The sequence below is a fragment of the Strigops habroptila genome, chromosome 11 (assembly GCF_004027225.2).
Source record: "Strigops habroptila isolate Jane chromosome 11, bStrHab1.2.pri, whole genome shotgun sequence".
NCBI lineage: Eukaryota > Metazoa > Chordata > Aves > Psittaciformes > Psittacidae > Strigops > Strigops habroptila.
The window spans coordinates 25199400-25218416 of NC_046360.1; the positions used below are offsets into that span (position 1 = coordinate 25199400).

The following is a 19017-nucleotide window of genomic DNA, read 5'->3' on the forward strand; positions in this document are numbered from 1 at the left end:
TCATTTCATATGCAAAACACCCACCTTCCTGCCTCTAACCAGTCTTCTTCACTTTAGAATACAAGAACTCCCAGCTTCAGCCCAAATTTTTTTTCCTCAGTGCAAAGGTGCCAAACGTTCAGCTATCACAGAACATTCCTCTCACACAGCAGATCAGAAATGCACTGAACAAATCATCTGTTGCATGGCTTATAATTAAAACATCACCAGCTATAATAGATAACAACTATATTATTCAGTTTAGCCCTATAATCCTTGCTCAATAGCATGCTTAGGAAATTAATGTTAAGTTGCAGAAGTATTTTCAATTCTTGTGCTTTCTGTGATACTCATGTCATTCTATATTTGTGGGATGTGTTTTTGGAAAATTCTATAGCACAAACTTGGTCACTGTATTTCCCTATGTTTTTCAATACAAAGCAGAACTTAAAAGGTATGATTAAATACAATGTGATTAAGTATCCAACCTATACAGGGTTTTCAGGTGCAGCACAGTTATCTATAATATCACATATAAATCAATATAAACATTCAGTTCAAGGACAAGTATAAGATGAATCTAATCTAAAAAAAAAAAAAATAAAAAAAAAATCCCAGTATCCCAGTATTGCAAACCAGCAATTAATTTAGTTGCCTCTACTTTCACAAGTATTTCCTATAGAATATTTTTGGACTGTTGGCAGGAATCAGATTTCTTCAAGAGCACTGCCTTAATGCAAGGAAAGGAAAGTTAGATAAAAGGAGAGATAGAACATTTAACATTTTTTAAAAGAGCTTTCTGCAGGTGGTACTCCCTTTAAGGGAATCCTCATGTTGTAAACAAAGCTGCTGATACTACAAGAGAGCAAAGCACAATCCATCTGACATTCTCAAGACAAAGGCATAGAATTACTCATAAGAGCCCTATTATATTTTACGGCTTTGAAAGATGTGTTTGGATTTGAACTAGGCACTTTTTTTTAATTGTTATATACAGATCAGGGGTGATTTGTTGACAGATGGAACTTGACTTCTGAGGTCAAACAGTAGGCCCAAAGGAGATGAAAGGCAGCTCAGCAGATATTGACCCTGCTCCCACCCAGACAGGGCAGATTTCTTTGGCTTGTTTTGCAGGCAGGCAGTGGGAGACAGGCTTGGATCACTTCTAGCCAGAAGCTGCATGGTTATCACAAGAATCAGAACATCTCTGCCTATTACTGCTGTCCTCTCTTCTGTCCTTTTTATCATTTCCGTCCCCCTTTTCCTCCCTACGTTCTCTGCTTTCTTGGAAAGAACACATTTTCTGTTTTTAAGGCATTTCTACGGGTAAGAGTGACAGGTTCATGCATACCTTTCAGCAGCAAAGTAATTGATCTCTTAATCTATCTGTAAATTATAATACTGGTGTGTGCAGATTAAGCTAGTTTCAAACAAGCACACTTGGTTTATGAAGTTTGTCTGTCAGTCTTGTGACTATGTTGTATGTTATTTTTACAACTGAATAAAAATAGCATATCACTCTACCATTAGAATCTCACTAATTTTTAGTGATTACATATCTGTTCTGATATTTGCTTAACAAGTACTACAAATACGTTAGAAGTAAAGTAACATTTCCATATGTAAATCACAAATTTCCTCCAGAAACACCATAATAGTATGGCACAGACATGCAACATGAATTATTTCATCATATACAATCATGCACAAATTATTCTGCATAACAGAAATGGATGGATATAGTATTTCATTTTTAAAGCTTCAGACACAAACATACACAAAAATCAACCGAGTATTTCATAAAAGGAAAAAAAAAAAAGAAACAGCAGAATCTACATGCAAGAAATTACTTTGTAAGATCCTTCAAATTTTAATTCCAATAATAAACTAAAAAAAAAAAAAAAAAAAAAAAAAGCTGTACTCAATTTTTTGTAGTCTCATTATTTAAGATTTTCTATCTATTGCTGCGTTTTAAAAACGTTAGATTCAGCAATAAATGAAAGTCTTGGAGTTGATACCTGCATGACATAAAAGAGGTCTACTCAGAGATTGTTATTTCTCTGACACGTGAAAAGAAGAGCATTCAAACCTCAGTATTTTAAGAATAGACTGTAATCTGGGGTTTTGTACCACTATTATTCTCAACAACAAAGGACAAGGAAACATTCTATTAAATAAAGCATCATAATGATCTGCAGTTATTAACATTTCAAGTAACTGCTATTATGCCATCTCAAAGAAGAAAGGTGAAATCATGGCCTTGCGGAATTCGAAGAATATGTTGCCACTGACTTCAGTCAAATCACAATTTCATTTCAAGATCTTAGGTGGTTTTGAGGGAGCAGAGGATCATTGCTACTTACATTGTTAAAAATAGGCTGATATATGTATATAATCAGAAGAAAAAAGATGAACAGGAAAAGTTTATGTAACAGAACCTGCCTCATGGACATACAACAATTGCTGCCTGGTGCCAAAGGAAACGGAACTTGCATCCATTATTTTGGAACTGCCAACAGGCTCTCCTTTTGAAAATTAAGCACTTAAAGGCAGAAAAAATAAAATATAAAAAAGGACTGACTTCAGAATACTGCACACAAATAGACTAGGAAGTAACAAATTAATTCTTTACAGCATAATAACTAATATTGAAATAAGGAATGGAAAGCATTTATGAAAATCAAGATAAAAACTAAAACAAAAAAGACTCCGGTCTGAAAAGACACGCATAGTAGGAATGCAAATGATACAAATAGAAACATAACTACCACAAAGGTGAGCTAAGATGACATAGAAAAAAGGGGTTTATTGTTCAAAGGGAAAAGCTCTTTGACCATCAGCGTGCTGGATGGTAGAGGTGATAACATCAGGGCTTATGCTACTTATAATCAATTTATAACTGGATTCTAAAAACAGTTAACCAGTGACTTTAAAATTAAATGCTGCAGATTCTGTGGGACTCTCTTTCCAATACATAGGGCATGACATTATCTATTCCTCGGTTAGAAGTTAACACATCTTAGCACTAATAGACTCCAAAGCTGGAATCCTGGTCCATGGACATTCAGTCAAGAAAATACTTTCCCTAATGCATAGTATCACATTACCTCAACTACAAAACCAGTTCTTCTACAGGTACTAACTGTGATTACTAAGTAAACTATAGCTTGTAAATTGCTATTAGTTACATCATTTGTTCTGTACTGTGATGCTCACAGCACATTAAATGTAACAGTCGCAGCCAAAAAAATGGAAACTGTTCTCTGCAGAGAGAATGGTTGTTATTGTTCTTCCTCGAATTGAAAAAGGGACACAGTCAAGTTAAAGGGGTAGATATTGTCCAATTAAAGCAGATGTTGGGAAGAATAATAACGCTTAAAAAGCCCAAGTAATACTGTTCAGCTTTTTCAAAAACTGCCTTTTACATTCATCATTTTATATCCCAGCACTTTCTTTGAATAGATACAATTGTTTCCACATTCTTAATGTATATATGCTGAATGTATACAGCCTTTTATGAGTAAAACTGATCTGAATAATTTTAATCATATGCACTTTTGAAAACAGTACTAGTCGCTTCCTAGATATTATTATTTGCATAATCAGCTCAGTCACTTAAGATAAACTGAATAAAAGTTATCTAAGTTTGAAGGATCAAATAAAGTACTGCAGAAGGAGGAATTAAAAAGCAAAGCAAAGCAAAAAAAAAAAAAAAAAAAATCATCTGCATGCTTTTTCTAATGGAGAAGTTGAGGACCCAAAGGCTAGGATGTTTGTTTTCTCAGAATTACTGTATGTACCTATTTAACACATTTCATATTTTAAAAATGGCCTTGAAGTCCACAAAGTTCATTTATTTGGATATAATGAATACAGCATAGTGAGCATCAGAAGTATTCAGCAAAGCTCCACAGAGGAAGGGCACGACACAGTAAGGTAATGGATCCTCATGCTTTCATATGTTACAGCGGGCATTTTAAAGAGAACTTACTGGATTGTACATCTGATTGAACAACTGTTCAGCTTGCTACATTGCAAAGTTGGAAGGGAGTGAAGCACAGACAGGAAGAGAAGGAAAGATCCAGGAAAACAGCATTAGCTCAACAAAACCAGTGCATTTGCACAGAAGAACTTGTCATTATAAAGTAGAAATTTAAGATTCTAAACATTCCTTGGTGAAAGTGAGAGGCACTGGGGAAACATAAATGTTGACTTTGGCTCCTAAGAAAGAATAGCTGGAGTAAGAAATGTAAGGTTTGTGTTACTTTCCCTTTCTCAAGTTAAATAACCCATGAAATAAAGAAAGGTGTCCACTTTTGATGATACATTAAGTGCTGGTCTCAAGCAATGAATCACGAGAAGTGCTTTTGGCTGAGGCTGCAATTTATCACCAAAGCTTCAAAGACAGTAATAATAAAAGATTAATTAAATCGTATCATTAAATTTATTACTTTCTTTTTGTTCAACACAGGACTGAATTTTCTATGCAGAATGATGTTCAAACAGTACAGCTTGGCAAAAAGTACTTTAGCAACTGCAATATGTCAGCAGGTAAATTTAAGTTAATGAAAAACAACAAAAGGAGGAAATTTTAGAGTGGATAATAAGATTATATATATATACACACCCCCACATATATATATAAAACACTTTGCTACCTATTAGGTAATTCCTGCTGTTCTTTCAGTAGTAGCAACACAAAGTAAGTGAACAAAAACTCTCTGGTATTTTGGCCCCAAAAAAAAAAAAAAAAAAATCATTGACCATTCTTATGGGGTTTACGATTTTTTTTTTCCTACTTTTATGAATTTCAACTCATAATCTTTGCACAGAAAGTTTAATAAGCATGTCTATGGTTTTAAACATTATTTTGTGTAGCAAAATACAGCAGTCGCATGAATAACTACTCTTTATGAATATCCTATTTATCACTTTTTGAAATGTATCTACTCTATAAAATTAAAATAGTGGGTTTAGAATCAGCATATCTTCTTCTGCTGAAATGAAAACAATCTAGTTATGTGATACTGAAAAATATTTGGGTCTAATCAGACCAAATCAAAACGATCTTTATTATCAATAAATGAATCTGATTCTCACCAAAAGCAGGAAGGAAACAAGGGAAGACAAACTTTTAAACAAAGTTGTGGGTTGTTTGGTTTGGTTTTTTGCTTTAATTTTCAGATTATGTTTGGACTTGTTCCCTGCACATGTTTTCTTTCAGGCATAGTACTTATTACCATCAGTTCTCATGGAAAACTAACTCCTAGCAAATGTGTGTGGAATACTATCTTCATATTTATTAGTTAATTTGTTAAAACATATATATCAACATTAAACTATAATGACTCTATAACACCACTATGAAAAGTGCCTCCTCTACAGTATTTCTAGAAAGGAGTAATGGGTAAGCTGCATTCAAATTTCTCAACATAACAGACAACTCCTTGGAGTCACTTTTGGAAATGAGATATAAACTGTACCCATTCCTTCTACCTTCCGTAGTGGTTAATGTTCGTACATAAGCACACTTAAGGGACATGCAGGTTAATTTACTCCGAACTATGTTGATGTTCCCTCCTACTCTAACTCAGACATATGCAGGAATAACCCAGATTTCTGTTTCAGTTAGTTTCCTAAAGTGAAAACATGGTGAAGGTAGTTTTCTGGGGACCAATTACTTTTAACACAGGATATTTACAGGTTTGAACATAAAGTATTTTATTAGAGAAAATGTGAATTGAAAATTACTGTTTGGAGTCTACTATCATTAACAGTCACTGTTTCTGTTCAACTAAACATGCCCACAAAGAAGGTTGTAACTACATTTTATTGTGGAAATACCTGGTCTCCTAAAAATGTTGGGTGAATTTCCATTGGGGCTTTATGCTGCATTTATGATATAATAAAACTATTATGTTTTCAACTTTCATTTAATAATCCTTTGTATTTATACACAGGGAACATACTCCCTTTTTACATGAAAGATGGCCAGACACTGTGACTTTCATAAGTGCTTATTTTTCCATGACTCTATGATGTGTTTATATGTACGGTCATAAAACATTGACTTAGGATTTCAAGTTCTTAAAGCGGATTTTGATTTTTTGATTTTTCGATTTTTTAGTGATCTGTGCTTTTAGGGTTTTTATAACTATTTTAAATGAAGAAAATTAGATATTTCAGATAGTAATGAAAAATACTTTGTAGTGAGGTGCTAAGTAAACAAACAGATTTTCTAACAAAAGGAAACAAAGGACTTTCCAAGAAATAGCTTCTTTGGATATTTTCATTTTGACATCAACAGCATTTATAAGCTATCAAACACCTAAAGTATTTGTGTTTCCATTAAAAGCTTTTGTATATGTTTATTGATAAAGATTCCCTTCCTTCCTCTCCACAACTAAACATGTAACACAGGCATCTAATTGCATATATTCACTCTGAATTAAAAAAATAATAGAAGTATAAGGTTATGCTCTGGTATCTTTTATACTTTGCAACATCTTCACGTGTAAGGCTATTGAAACAATACTTAAACACGGAGCAGGATACTACTCAACCTTGAAAAAGAGAGTGTCAGAATATTAATCCTAACAGTGGTAACCTTCATAGAAGAAATATTCTTTTCTAGAAAATGAAACATTAGATATCAATATAAAAAATTAAAGTTTGACATACACTTAATCATGAATTGCAGTGGGCAAACATAATGCCTAAACCCATCAAATACATCATGAGATTGGTGTTCAAACGATGAGAGCAGACATTACCAAATGACATAGAAACAGGTCAAAGAAACAATGTATGGTAGAAAAGGCATCAACAAACTTGCAAATCCATTAAGCAAAAACTATTTGGATGCATCAATTTAAATAAAACCATGTTACAAAATACAGGATTTGTATGTTTTCCTTTAAATGCTTGCTTCCACTACTTGCTGAATAGAAATACTGAATTGCTAGCTGAAATAAAATGTGCATTATTTTGCTTAATTATCACAAACACGTGTTCACCAACAAAGCCAAAAAAATGCCAAAATAAAACCTAGCTAGAGTTTCAGTTTTGGAAGCAGAATTCTTTTTATTAGGAAGTACAGCATTCCTTTAATTTTTTCTTATGCTACAAACATTTCAGTCTACTTCTAAAAGCTGTATAAACTCACATATATACAAATTGCTGGTTTGATAATTTATTTCTGCCCTTTTACTTTCCCTTGAATGTCCTACTCCCAGTTCATCTATTTGTAGCAGCTTCTCAGAATTCCCTCATATAGGTATTCAGAATAATTTCTGAGGCTCACTAGTGGCTTTGATACAAACTTCATAGGAAAAAGTTAGCAGTATTTGATGCAAGCATCAGCAAATAGTGTAAGATGGCTAGATTTTAGATTTACTCCAGAAGATTTTTTTCTGATTGTTGTTGGTTTTTGTTTGTTTTAAGATGGAACTTACCTTTTTCAACTGTGCTTCCAACTTACTACACTCTTCTTTCTTTTGTTCTATGGCTATTTCTAAAGACTTAAGTTTGGAGTCTCTTTTCAGCCCTGCTGATGCCAATGAAGATGCATGTTCTTTGAGATCGATTAAACTAGACTGAAAAACGACCAAGAGTAAACAGTTAATTCCTAGTCACCAGGACACTACCTCATTGCCATCTTAGTGATCACTTGGATCCTGTTCCCCCTCCCCTTCCCCAAAAAGAGTTGACACAGAGATAAGCATTTATAGCGACAGACACCATTTTGAGAATACAACCAATTGGAACCACAGGAGCTGGCATGGAGTGAAACACAGAAACACTTGTAATACAGACAAGCTGACATCATATTCTGGAGGTACAATGACTTTGAAGTCTATTGATCTAACTGACAAATAAGAACAAGAGCAACAATGGAATATTTAAGCCTACTGGAGGCTTATATAAAGGAAAAAAGTAGAGATAATGACACACAACTATGCAAGAACTGATGCAATATTTTAGTACAAAAGTGAGTATTATGAAGAATGCTTAAGAAAATAGCAGTCCAGAAGCTGACCACCAAAGTGGCAGAATTTCAGTACTTAAACAATTCAAGAGTAATCCTAATGCACTTTCTTTCATCACAATAACATAGATAGAAAAGCACAGATTTTACTGGAAAGACTGACCTCTTTTTCTGTCAGTTCAGCTTGTAAAGCATTAACTTTCTCCTTCAGGTCTTTGTTTTCTTTTTTATAAGATTCAATTTCTTCAAGTCTTTCTCTGTCATCTCGCTCCCTTTGCTCCTTCAAGCGCTCTATTATTCTTTCCTAACAAGGGAATGAATTGCAAAATGGAAAAGTTGGAAATCATTTAAGAAAAGAGATAATAAAATTCCTTTACATTAAGTAGCATTTAGAAAAACCAACCTTCAGAAGCAGAGTATGATGGAGTTAATGGTATTAAAGTCAATGCAAGATTTCCCCTGATTTCAAAAGCATCAGATTGAAGTTTTAAATACTTGATAAGAGTAACATAGTACAGAAATTTCATTAAATATCTATACTGATATGAATATGTTTGATTGTGTGACAGATATGGAAAGTGATTCATTTCATTAATGTATTTCCTGTATTCATAAGTGATTGAAGTCTTGAATAACAGTTCAAAACACAGAAGTCATGACTGGTTTACCCAGCTTGAATTTGGTTATCTTTTTGAACGCTAGTAGACTCTACAGTGCTTTAAGGTTCCAAATCTAATTAGAAATCAATCACTTGCTAGCCATCAGTAACTTACAGTTTACATGGCCTGTATTCTGAGAGGAAAAAAGGCAGGGGGGGGAGAGAAAAGCCATCCAAAACACAGAAACAGTACCCTGATACAACTTATGACATCCAAAGGAAGATCTTTCTCTGTCCAATTAACAGTAATCCTACATACATTTAAACTCAACCATGTTTTTAAATATACTGCTGAATCCCAATTACTATTCTAACTGCTGAAAATCACCAGTCAAGGATTGGGTGATGAATTCAAAGGGTGAAATGTAAAAAGCAGATGCAGTAGTATGGTTTTGTTACACTTTGATTACATTCTTCAAAATCACATTCTACCAATACTTGAAAAATGCAAGTAACAATCAAAGAGAAATATTTAGGGTAAAATAAAATAACCACTAGAACTGCATTTGAATAGGGAATAGTCAATTTAAGCAGAGTATCAGGGGAACTACTAGTATCATTTTGGAAGTGGTAGTCAGCAGGGCAGTGGAAGCAACATCATTTAGCTAAGTTAAACCTACACAGGAAAAAAAATGCATCCTGACTGATGAAGTTCTACACTACCAGTGGCATGGCTCAGGTAATACCACCAACATGCTCCTAGATCCTCTTCAAATCCTGTTGTATGCATGCTTGAAATCTTCAAAATGGAGCTTGATTGGGATCAATATTTAAAATACTGTTTCACAGAACTGGTCAATATGATTGAAAACTAATAGTAGAAAGAGAGAAAAAGCTCATGCTAATTCCTTCTGTTCATAATTCCTTATACTGCCATATATACACAGACACACACTATATATGTATACACACACAGACATATATCTATGTATACTTATACACACACTACACTTAAAGTTTACCTTTACCTGAGAGTATCAATATACCCTCACCTGTGGTTATTATACTTCAACAAACATTACAATGCAAGCAACATTTAAGCAGCTGTACATCCCATTCTGATTTGTAATAAACTTAGTCATTATGACAAAAGAAAAATATTAATTCATTATCAAAGTTAGCTGAAGTGGTAACAGCACCATTAAAAAGCATATATCATTCAGACAGTCCTGGTCACTCATTTGTTTTCTCCATACACTAGATGTGATGTTTCTTCAAGCCGTAGAAGATCTTCTGAAGACTGCTTCTGTGGCTTTTAATGCTCAAGGCATATTTTGCAAAAAGCCAACTGTCAACATCTACATGCATAAAAAGGAGCTTAAACTCAAGGCTGCGATTTTCATCCCAGCAGTCTCCAACCTTGGAGATACTCAAAACCCAGCTGGACAAGATCCTGGGCAAATTGCTCCAGTTGACTCTGCTTTGAGCAGGTGGGTTGGACTAGACAATCTCCAGAAGTCTGGGTTCTGTGGAACTGCTTACTAGGAAATGTAACACAGTGTTTTCAGAAGACAGGGAAGTTTTCTGTATTATTTTCAGCTTATATATGTATCTGCCTTTCACAAAGCATCTGTTGAAGATATCCCATTTATTCACTCTCCTATCATTTAAATGCTGTTTTATCTGCATGTATAAAGTTTAAAACTGATAACAGTTTCTGTATGAACTGAATAAATATTCTGTTATTTTAAATTACTGATTTAAAACTTGATTACACTTAAATCAATTTAACTTTAATGGGTCATGCGTTTCCCTGAAAATATTTAAGTGCCAATTCAAGAAATAGAAAAACGCAGCTTCTAATATTGATCTTTGCATATTTGGAAAGCCTCTAATGTTTGTGGTTACTTATTAGACAGCTAAGTGTAGACCACAGCGTAAGTGCAAGTAAGCACATTAGAATTTCAATTTAAATCTTAATTCTTATATTTCCTTTTTTTTAATATTTTTAAATTGACTTCTGCATTATGCTTATATAGCAAATGTAAGCTATGATGCAACATATTTTATTGTGTAACATGAGCCATTAAGATCAAGTATCAAAAGCAGATGTGCGGTATTAATCTTCCTAGATGCTGCTATATGATTAGTCTATTACTGGATGTGAAGCTAGGCCTTAGTGCGAAATGTGATACATTTCATACATATTCATTATAGAGCCACTTAAAGCATTTATGTTCTTCTGATTTTTTTTTTACTTCCACTTACATAATCCTGGCTTCCACCTGTAAGAATTTGTTTCACCAACAGAATCATAGAATAGTAAGGGTTGGAAAGGACCTTAAGATCATCTAGTTCCAACCCCCCTGCCATGGGCAGGGACACCTTGCACTAAACCATGTGGTCCAAGGCTCTGTCCAACCTGGCCTTGAACACCGCCAGGGATGGTGCATCCACAACCTCCCTGAGCAACCCATTCCAGTGCTTCACCACCCTCACTGTAAGGAATTTCTTCCTTATATCTAATCTAAACTTTCCCTGTTTGAGTTTGAAGCCATTACCGCTTGTCCTACCACTACAGTCCCTAAGGAAAAGTCCCTCCCCAGCATCCTTATCGACCCCCTTCAGATACTGGAAGGCTGCTATGAGGTCTCCACGCAGCTTCTCTTCTCCAGGCTGAACAGCCCCAACTCTCTCAGCCTGTCTTCATACAAGAGGTGCTCCAGCCCTCTTATCATCTTCATGGCCCCCCTCTGGACTCGCTCCAACAGCTCCATGTCCTTTTTATGTTAAGGACACCAGAACTGTACGCAGTACTCCAAGTGAGGTCTCACAAGAGCTGAGTAGAGGGGCAGGATCACCTCCTTCAACCTGCTGGTCACAATTCTTTTGATGCAGCCCTGGATACGGTTGGCTTTCTGGGCTGCAAGTGGACACTGCTGGCTCATGTTAAGCTTCTCATCAACCAACACCCCCAAGTCCTTCTCCGCAGGGCTGCTCTGAATCTCTTCTCCGCCCAACCTGTATAGTCGCCACTTTAAAAAATGCATTACATGAAGTATTTTATAATACTAAATATATAAATAATAATTATTAAAATTGAATGTTATTAGAAGGCTTTTAAACAATTAGATAAAGATCTTTACCAAATAAGTAGTTATACTTAAGTTTGTAAATAAATGTACTTTGACTCTTTTAGACATTGAAAAACAATGAGCACTATACTGAATAATGTTGGAATAAGAATATTGGTATAGTTATTTTTTGCTGCCCAGTTCCTAAGGAAAACTTTTTAAAAAATGTAGAAGTTCGTAGTGCTACTTTCTTTTTGCATTTAGCATTCCCCTTACATCAGGGACTCCTTTTCCCAATCTACCTACCTGAACATACATATTAGGAAATTAGTTTAATAACCATTCAGAATGCACCTAGTGATATTCAAACTTAATTTTATACCATTTCCCTCTTTAAGATTTATTTACCTATATGATTTTTTCATCTATAATGAATTAAACATAACACTATCTCATCTTATTAATGAACAGTATAATTCTTTTCTCAGTCAATCACAAAAGACAACTAATTTATCTGTCAGCTGCATAAGGCTAAATGTCAAAAATGTGTTAAAAGGCCCTAATATACCATGTTTTACTTGATTAACAGCTAACTCACAGAAATCCCAACAATGTGTTCTTGTTTCAGTCTTATTTGCATTGGCAAGCTTTCCTTATGCACTAATCTAGGACCTCACAGGTCTAATCTATTTAGAATTTTTATCACAGAAGCACTTTATCACAGAAACAGGAACTGAATTGCCACAGCATATAGCTCTATTATCAGACATACTCAATTGCTTATCTGCTGTATGCTGCTACAGTAGGACCAACTTTATAAATATCAGCTTCATGAAAGCAACCTCTTGAGCTGCTTTGGGCCAGTCCAAGAGGTGAGATACTCTTTGAAAAGTTTCTTGTTAAAACATCAAGGAAGCTGATAGCACTTTTCCATATTGTGATTTTCAAACTGTTTTTTTTTTTAAGCTTATTTTTTGTTTATTGCATTGTAATCTTTATTGTTGTTAACTGTTTTCAGTATTTAGGAGGGGATCCAAACTTAGGGGTAAAGGCCTGAATGAATACCTTTTTCAGTTTAATTCTAAAATGCACTCAAAAGTGACTAAAGTTGTGCTGATTTGGTTCTGATTCCTGGCAAGAGAACAAACTATATCAATAATATTGCCAGGAAAACACAAAGATTAAAAGGAGTCCATTTTGGGAAATTTTTATGCTGTTTTATAATGTCTACAATATTTTCTCATTTATTGTTACCAGCTACTTAGCCACTAAATATGAAAGAAATCAGAGACAGATACCTGGAAAAAGCTATCTTCATGAAGAATAAGGAGCCACATACTCTAATTCAGAGCCGAAATCTCAATCTAAGTATTTTCAAGAACAATGCAGGAAAAACATAAATGCTCAAACATTTGGGTTTCAGACTTTAAAAATAGCCTCATAATTCATTCATATCATAAGATTATGGTTTTTTCTTCCAATAGAAACGAACGAAAGCAATTAAATTCTATTTCACTGAATTGTCGTTTACCAAGCTGCTATAAATAAATATGATTTCTGTTTTAACAGAGCTTCTTGGAGTATTTTCTTCATTATTTTTTAAATTAAAATTCTAAAAACTATTGAACTGCCAAAGAATTACGGTAAAGCCAAAAATTTCACCTAACCTCACGAGTGGAAAACATGATTCAGCTACAAAGTAGGTCTGATACAATTTCTAGGAAAAACAAATAAACAAAAAACAAACAGTGTATTTCCATGGAAACCAGGTGTCCTTGAATGAAAGCAGCAGCATCCTTTCTTGAGAGTGTTACAAATTCAAATTTATAAAAGTACTTATATTGATGCACTTGTTAACAAGAAACTATCACTAAAGGGTTTTTGTTTTCTCCTATTTGGACAAAAGTCTATTCTATATTTCTACCAGTATTTGCAGTTGAAAAAGTAAATAACTATTAATAAAGTCTGTAGGTCTTAAGAATGTTACTGCAGATGGGAATACAGATAAGAAAGGTTACTGACTGAGAGCAGCTAGGATGAGTTGGAATGCTGGACACAAATAGGAATGACGCACATATATAAGTATAAAATGTCAAAGTATTTAGCTGCCAGGAGCCACCAGAAAGCTAGACATACTAGTCCATTTGGAACTTCTAGAAGATGCCTGCTGGCTTCTTTCAATGTGTAAGTACATCCCAAAGACTACACTTAAGATTGAGAAATCTACCCTTGAATGAAATTGTGCATGATTTCTTTGTACAATGAACAATCAAAATCATAGAGAGAGAAACTTTTACCCTGGAAATTTCCTCTTCATTGTGTCTAATGCTCTAAGATTAAGTTACCCTATTTCTCAAAAGCTGATATTGATTCTACTTTGCAGTGTTACCTTTCTCCTCCTTTTTTAATCTAATATACTAATCATTCCTCAACTGTAAAAAGATTTCCCAGTGACTGGGACTGAGTTTAAAAAGTTATAAAGCTCATTTCTTAGAGCGTATTATTTCATAATTCTGTATATGATTCTCTAACAGTAACAAAGTAGCATTTTTGAAGTAATATAGAATGATAAGCATATCACTAACATATTGAGTACTTCCCTTTATAGACTGCCACCTAACTTCCAACAATCTCTCTATAAGTGATTGAAACAGTCACCAGAAACCACAGCATAACTCAGCTTCACGCCACTTCTCAAAAGCATTGGCTTACAATAGATACCATCGCCTTCATCAGCTGCAAAAAGACAAAAATCTCTGGCAGAGGAAAACATCCCTTCCAGCCCTAAGCACTCTGATTCTGTGATTCATTGTATGTGTGTCTCAGCGTAGCCTGCAAACACTGCAGGAAAGATGCCATTCTCAGCTGACTGTATGTAAGCAAAGTGACTACTTTGCACAGAATTCAACCTTGGAGACCCCATGTGAGTTCTAATCAATTCCACTTGGAAAAACCACTAATCACACTAATTCTTTTAAAAAGTGTCTGTTCCTATATATCCATGCAATTCCAAATGAAGTTGACATCAACTGCAAAAACACATTTCAAAGAAGCATCTAATTCTTTTAAAATATTAAAACTAGCATCATTTCTCAGACTTTGAATCTCCATCAAATCAATCAAATAAAGCTTGACACACAATTTTCATACCATCAGGGTCTCCAGTGTTGCCACAAGAAGTTATCACATACCTTAAGAAATTTGACAGTACAATTTTTAAACAAACTCTGGGACAAATCCTCACTACGATACTGAAAAATAACACATTCTGAGTTTTAGTAAAATATTACTATTTGTATGTCTGACATTAATAGAATATTTTATTTTCAGATACATGCTGAACTTCAAGATTATACAAACTTTTACATTTACTAAAGAGTTCACATTTATTTCAAAAGATTTTAGAATGGTAGAGGTACAAAATGACTCAAAACCAACTAATTGCCACTTATTAATTTGGGTTAGGTTTTAACCCAGTACCACTTAATCTTTTGTATTTCTGGTAACCAGAAGGCGACTATACATGATCTATTCAATACCTCCACACTAGCTGCTTCTACTCTGAACCCTAGCAAACTGTCATGAATTTAATATTTTCAAGAGAGAAATAACATTACAATTGAAGACAGACTGCAACTTAGCAAATTACCCAGCTAAGAAGTATTGCATAAGTGCACTTTCTCTGAAGTGCTGCAGATATAACTGAGGCAGAAAATGGGATACAAATGGCTTTTGACAATCTACTTCGTGGTCAGTCACACAGGAGAAGAACTGGCAAGTTTGCAGAGAGACACTCGCTCTGCTCTGTATATTGACAACCATAGCATCACGGTTAAAGGACGGCTTTAAAATCTCAGCCGTCTCTATGAGCATTTTGGGCAAGTGACAATGTAGACTAATTCAGAAAATATAATTTACATGGAGGAAAAACAGATAAAAAAAGTACTTTGTGTCATTTTTTTAATCACATGCAGTGAGATTGGCGAGTCTTGTGTCCAGATTAGCAGTGAAATTTTAAAGTGCATGTAATTTTCTTTACTGCATAAATGCTGTAAGCTTATCCATATGAAGCCACAGAAGTAACAGTAATGCCAACTTTTTCACTATTGTTAACCAAACAAATGTTAGTAAAGGTGATCAAACACAGAAATCAAAAAATCCAACATTTGCATTTTAGATGTTAGTGCCAACACCACAGTGGCATTTTGGAGTCGTATACAGTCATAAATACCTTCATAGGATTACACACTGCAGAATGGCACATATTAGCTGCATTCATCTGTGCACATTTAAGTGAGATATATGTATATATATAAAAAAGATCTGTGAGCTATAAAAAGTGGATACTTGTACTAATTTTTTTTTGGCATATAAATTCACTTGGATTACCTCGTACTCAAAGTTAACTGAAAGAAAAACCCTGACGTCACTGAAACTGGTAGGAATGTTGCCGCTAATTTAAACAGTCCAGATTTATCCCTTCTGGTAGGTATTTTCAAATTAAAGGCATATAGTTCTTAAAATAAAAAAACTCCATTCTTTTATGAAATACAGTTTCTCTTATAAACTAAGTATAGGAAACCAATAGTGCTAACAGCAAGCCAAGGTAACGGTACAGTCACCTGCTGCTGGGTCTTCAGTAAGGCTTTGCCAAGCAGACAGAAGAACAGGATAATCAAGATCACAAAGTTGTAAAAAAAAATGTTCGTTAAGTCAGGTGTCCATGCATTTCAGTTCTTTCAGGAAACAACCACTCATCCTATCGACTAAGAGAAAAACTTCCCATCACCTGGGCCATTTACTCCATCCCGATTTAAAAGGGCATCCTTCTTTACCATAGAGCCATGTTTCAGTTCATCAGCTTGGAATCACTCCTTGCTCACCCTACCATAGCAGAGGCTCCTGCTTTCCTGACAAGGCCCATTTTTAAGTTGGCGTGACCCCAACTTAAAAAGATATTTTCTGGACACACTTCACCCTTAAGAGCAGCACATAATGCTGTTTTATAGGAAAACATTACCTTTTCTGATAGAGCTTCTTCTAAGGTTGCTAGTGCTGTGTCTGTGTTACTAGAATCCGTCTGCAACGACTTCACTCTGTCTTTTAGATTAGTTAGTTGTTTGTCTTTGTCCCTAAGTTGCTCCTGTAGATTTTCAATCTGAAAATAAAAACAGTTTAGATTAGAATATTCATCAGCCATTCAAAGAGGGGCTTGGGTGCTAGGATCAATTGAATGTATATATATTACACGATACATATGCCTTCGTATACTGCAAAGTTTTTACATGGTATAATATCAAGTTCTAATAATATCAAGTTTTTTAGATTTAGTTTTCCTTTGCTAAGTATCATTTTCTAATAAATTACAGGAAAAATCTCAGGGGGGTCAGGTATTTTATTATTTAAATATTTTCTGATATTAATCACTTTAGTTTAAGGTACTACATTATCTCAGTAATTCAAAGTATGTGTAGAATTACCCCTTTAGATTATTCTAGTTGCAATAAGAAGCACAAAGAAAGGGAGAGGCAAGGCGAGTTCAGTAAGGCTTAAACTGAGGAAGAAGACAGACAACCCACCTATCTAAAAACCTTTTCTTCCATGGCACACTGCTGTAAAGGAAACTCACCTGGACAGAGATCAGGATGTTTATACTTCAAAACTCAAACCCAGAAACAGCAACAAAACAAACCGAAAGCCACCATTTGCATTCACTTTCTTCTTCTTTATGAAGATTTAAAGTATGTCACTCTATTTTGGATATTAAAACTGCTTTAAATGGATCTAGTTCTTCCTCTAGTAAGTATTTAAACATACTGCTAAAGGTACCTATAAACACACTGGTCTGTTAAACAGGTCATGATTTATAGTGGTTAAGTCAGAAAGGATTTGCACAAAAAATTGCCCACAGGACCATGTAGATTTTGGAAGCAAATCTGAACAAAAGGACTCGGCTTCTAATTATCATGGCAATCACCTTCTATGGCTGATGACCTTCTGGGCATAAGACAGACAAAACATGTGGTATGGTATGTCATATGTATAAATTTTATTAATTGTCTGTCAGAAGAACCAACCTCCCTCCCTCCATCCTCCACTCCTAGTGCACTCACTATTACACCACTTGCATAAAACCAAAAATTGTTCCATAATACACATAATATTTGTTCTACAAATAAAGAGTAACAAGAAAAATAACTAGTCTATTATTTTAGTATGCCACTTTATATAATACAACCAAGTATGCCTAAATCCATACAGCATCATTTGGTCCAAACAGGTTTTAAATATGCTGTTAAAATTAGACAAATTATTACTGTCAACAGAGATTCAAATTCTTACTTTCATCAGTGATTTCACACTTTGGATCATGTTCCGTTGCTACTGAAATGAAGTTTTGCTGTTCATTTCATAACGTAATGTATCCTTCTCAAGGCCAATATCATTCCCATTTAAAGAAATTCAGATTTTAACAGAAGCGGGATCCTTCATAGTTACTGTTAACTGCATTTAAAGATTCTTTATAAACCTGAAGCTGAATTCAGTGCATGTGCAGCTCTGCAAAAGTCAACACTTCTGTCAATAAAAACTCAGCCTCCATATACAAAAATGTATCACCATAATCAAACACACTTTAATTTAGGGCATACTTTGGTAAAAATTCTCCTCATACTATATCACACGTGCAGGAAAAGAAGCCTGAAGTTAAGTTTTGACATCATATATATCTATAATTAACAAATCATAAAATCCAGAGTACAGCTGTATGCACTGTATAAAGTTTGTTCAAATAAGTTAAATTTTAAAAGAACTTAAATAAAAATTAAAAGTAAAATAAAATGTTAAAGTCAATTTGGAGGAGCACATTCCAATTAGAAATTCTTTATAACAGTATGGCAAATACAAGTACTATAGATCTTTCTCTTTTTTCTACATAGTTTGGTATTTCAGATTACTGCTTCAGCCAAAGATTCCACTTGCTCTGTAAACTATAAAATACTAAGGTACATAGAGAAAGGTTTTTTGGGAAGACCTGACACAGAATAGCTCACTCTTGTAAACCATCTCTCGTAATATTTTTCTTCGTGTGTATATTTTATACAGATACAGAAATATGATACATGTGTTAATGAGTTAAGAACTTTTTGTTTTATGGCATGTGTATTAGTCACATCTAAAATTACATTAACTGGCATTCAGAGGACTGCACACTATGTTTCTTTACTTTCATCCAAGTATTAACGATTCCAACAACTAGCTCATGACACCCTGTGGAATACTTCAGCAATTGCACATTTCAGCATCACCAAAATAAATTCTCCAGCAAAAAGGAAATAAAACAGGAGAGTGCATATTGATTACACGTTCTTTGAAACAAA

General features: G+C 34.4%; 1 protein-coding gene across 19 annotated transcripts in view; it reads right to left on the reverse strand.

Annotated features, from left to right (window-relative positions):
• ERC2 (ELKS/RAB6-interacting/CAST family member 2) overlaps positions 1 to 19017 on the reverse strand; it is a 488016-nt gene that overhangs the window by 290191 nt on the left and 178808 nt on the right. For 10 of the 19 annotated variants that reach the window (XR_003993761.1, XR_003993757.1, XR_003993759.1 and 7 more), the window contains 4 exons: positions 16659 to 16796; positions 8130 to 8270; positions 7434 to 7574; positions 3971 to 4006 (listed from right to left, as the gene is read on the reverse strand). Coding sequence is in view for 2 of the 19 variants with exons in the window: in XM_030501570.1 (XP_030357430.1) it covers positions 3971 to 4006; positions 7434 to 7574; positions 8130 to 8270; positions 16659 to 16796 (456 nt within the window). In the remaining 17 variants the exon portion in view is untranslated. The remainder of the gene's footprint in view (positions 1 to 3970; positions 4007 to 7433; positions 7575 to 8129; positions 8271 to 16658; positions 16797 to 19017) is intronic. The other 9 variants (XR_003993765.1, XR_003993764.1, XR_003993763.1 and 6 more) reach the window with 3 other exon arrangements.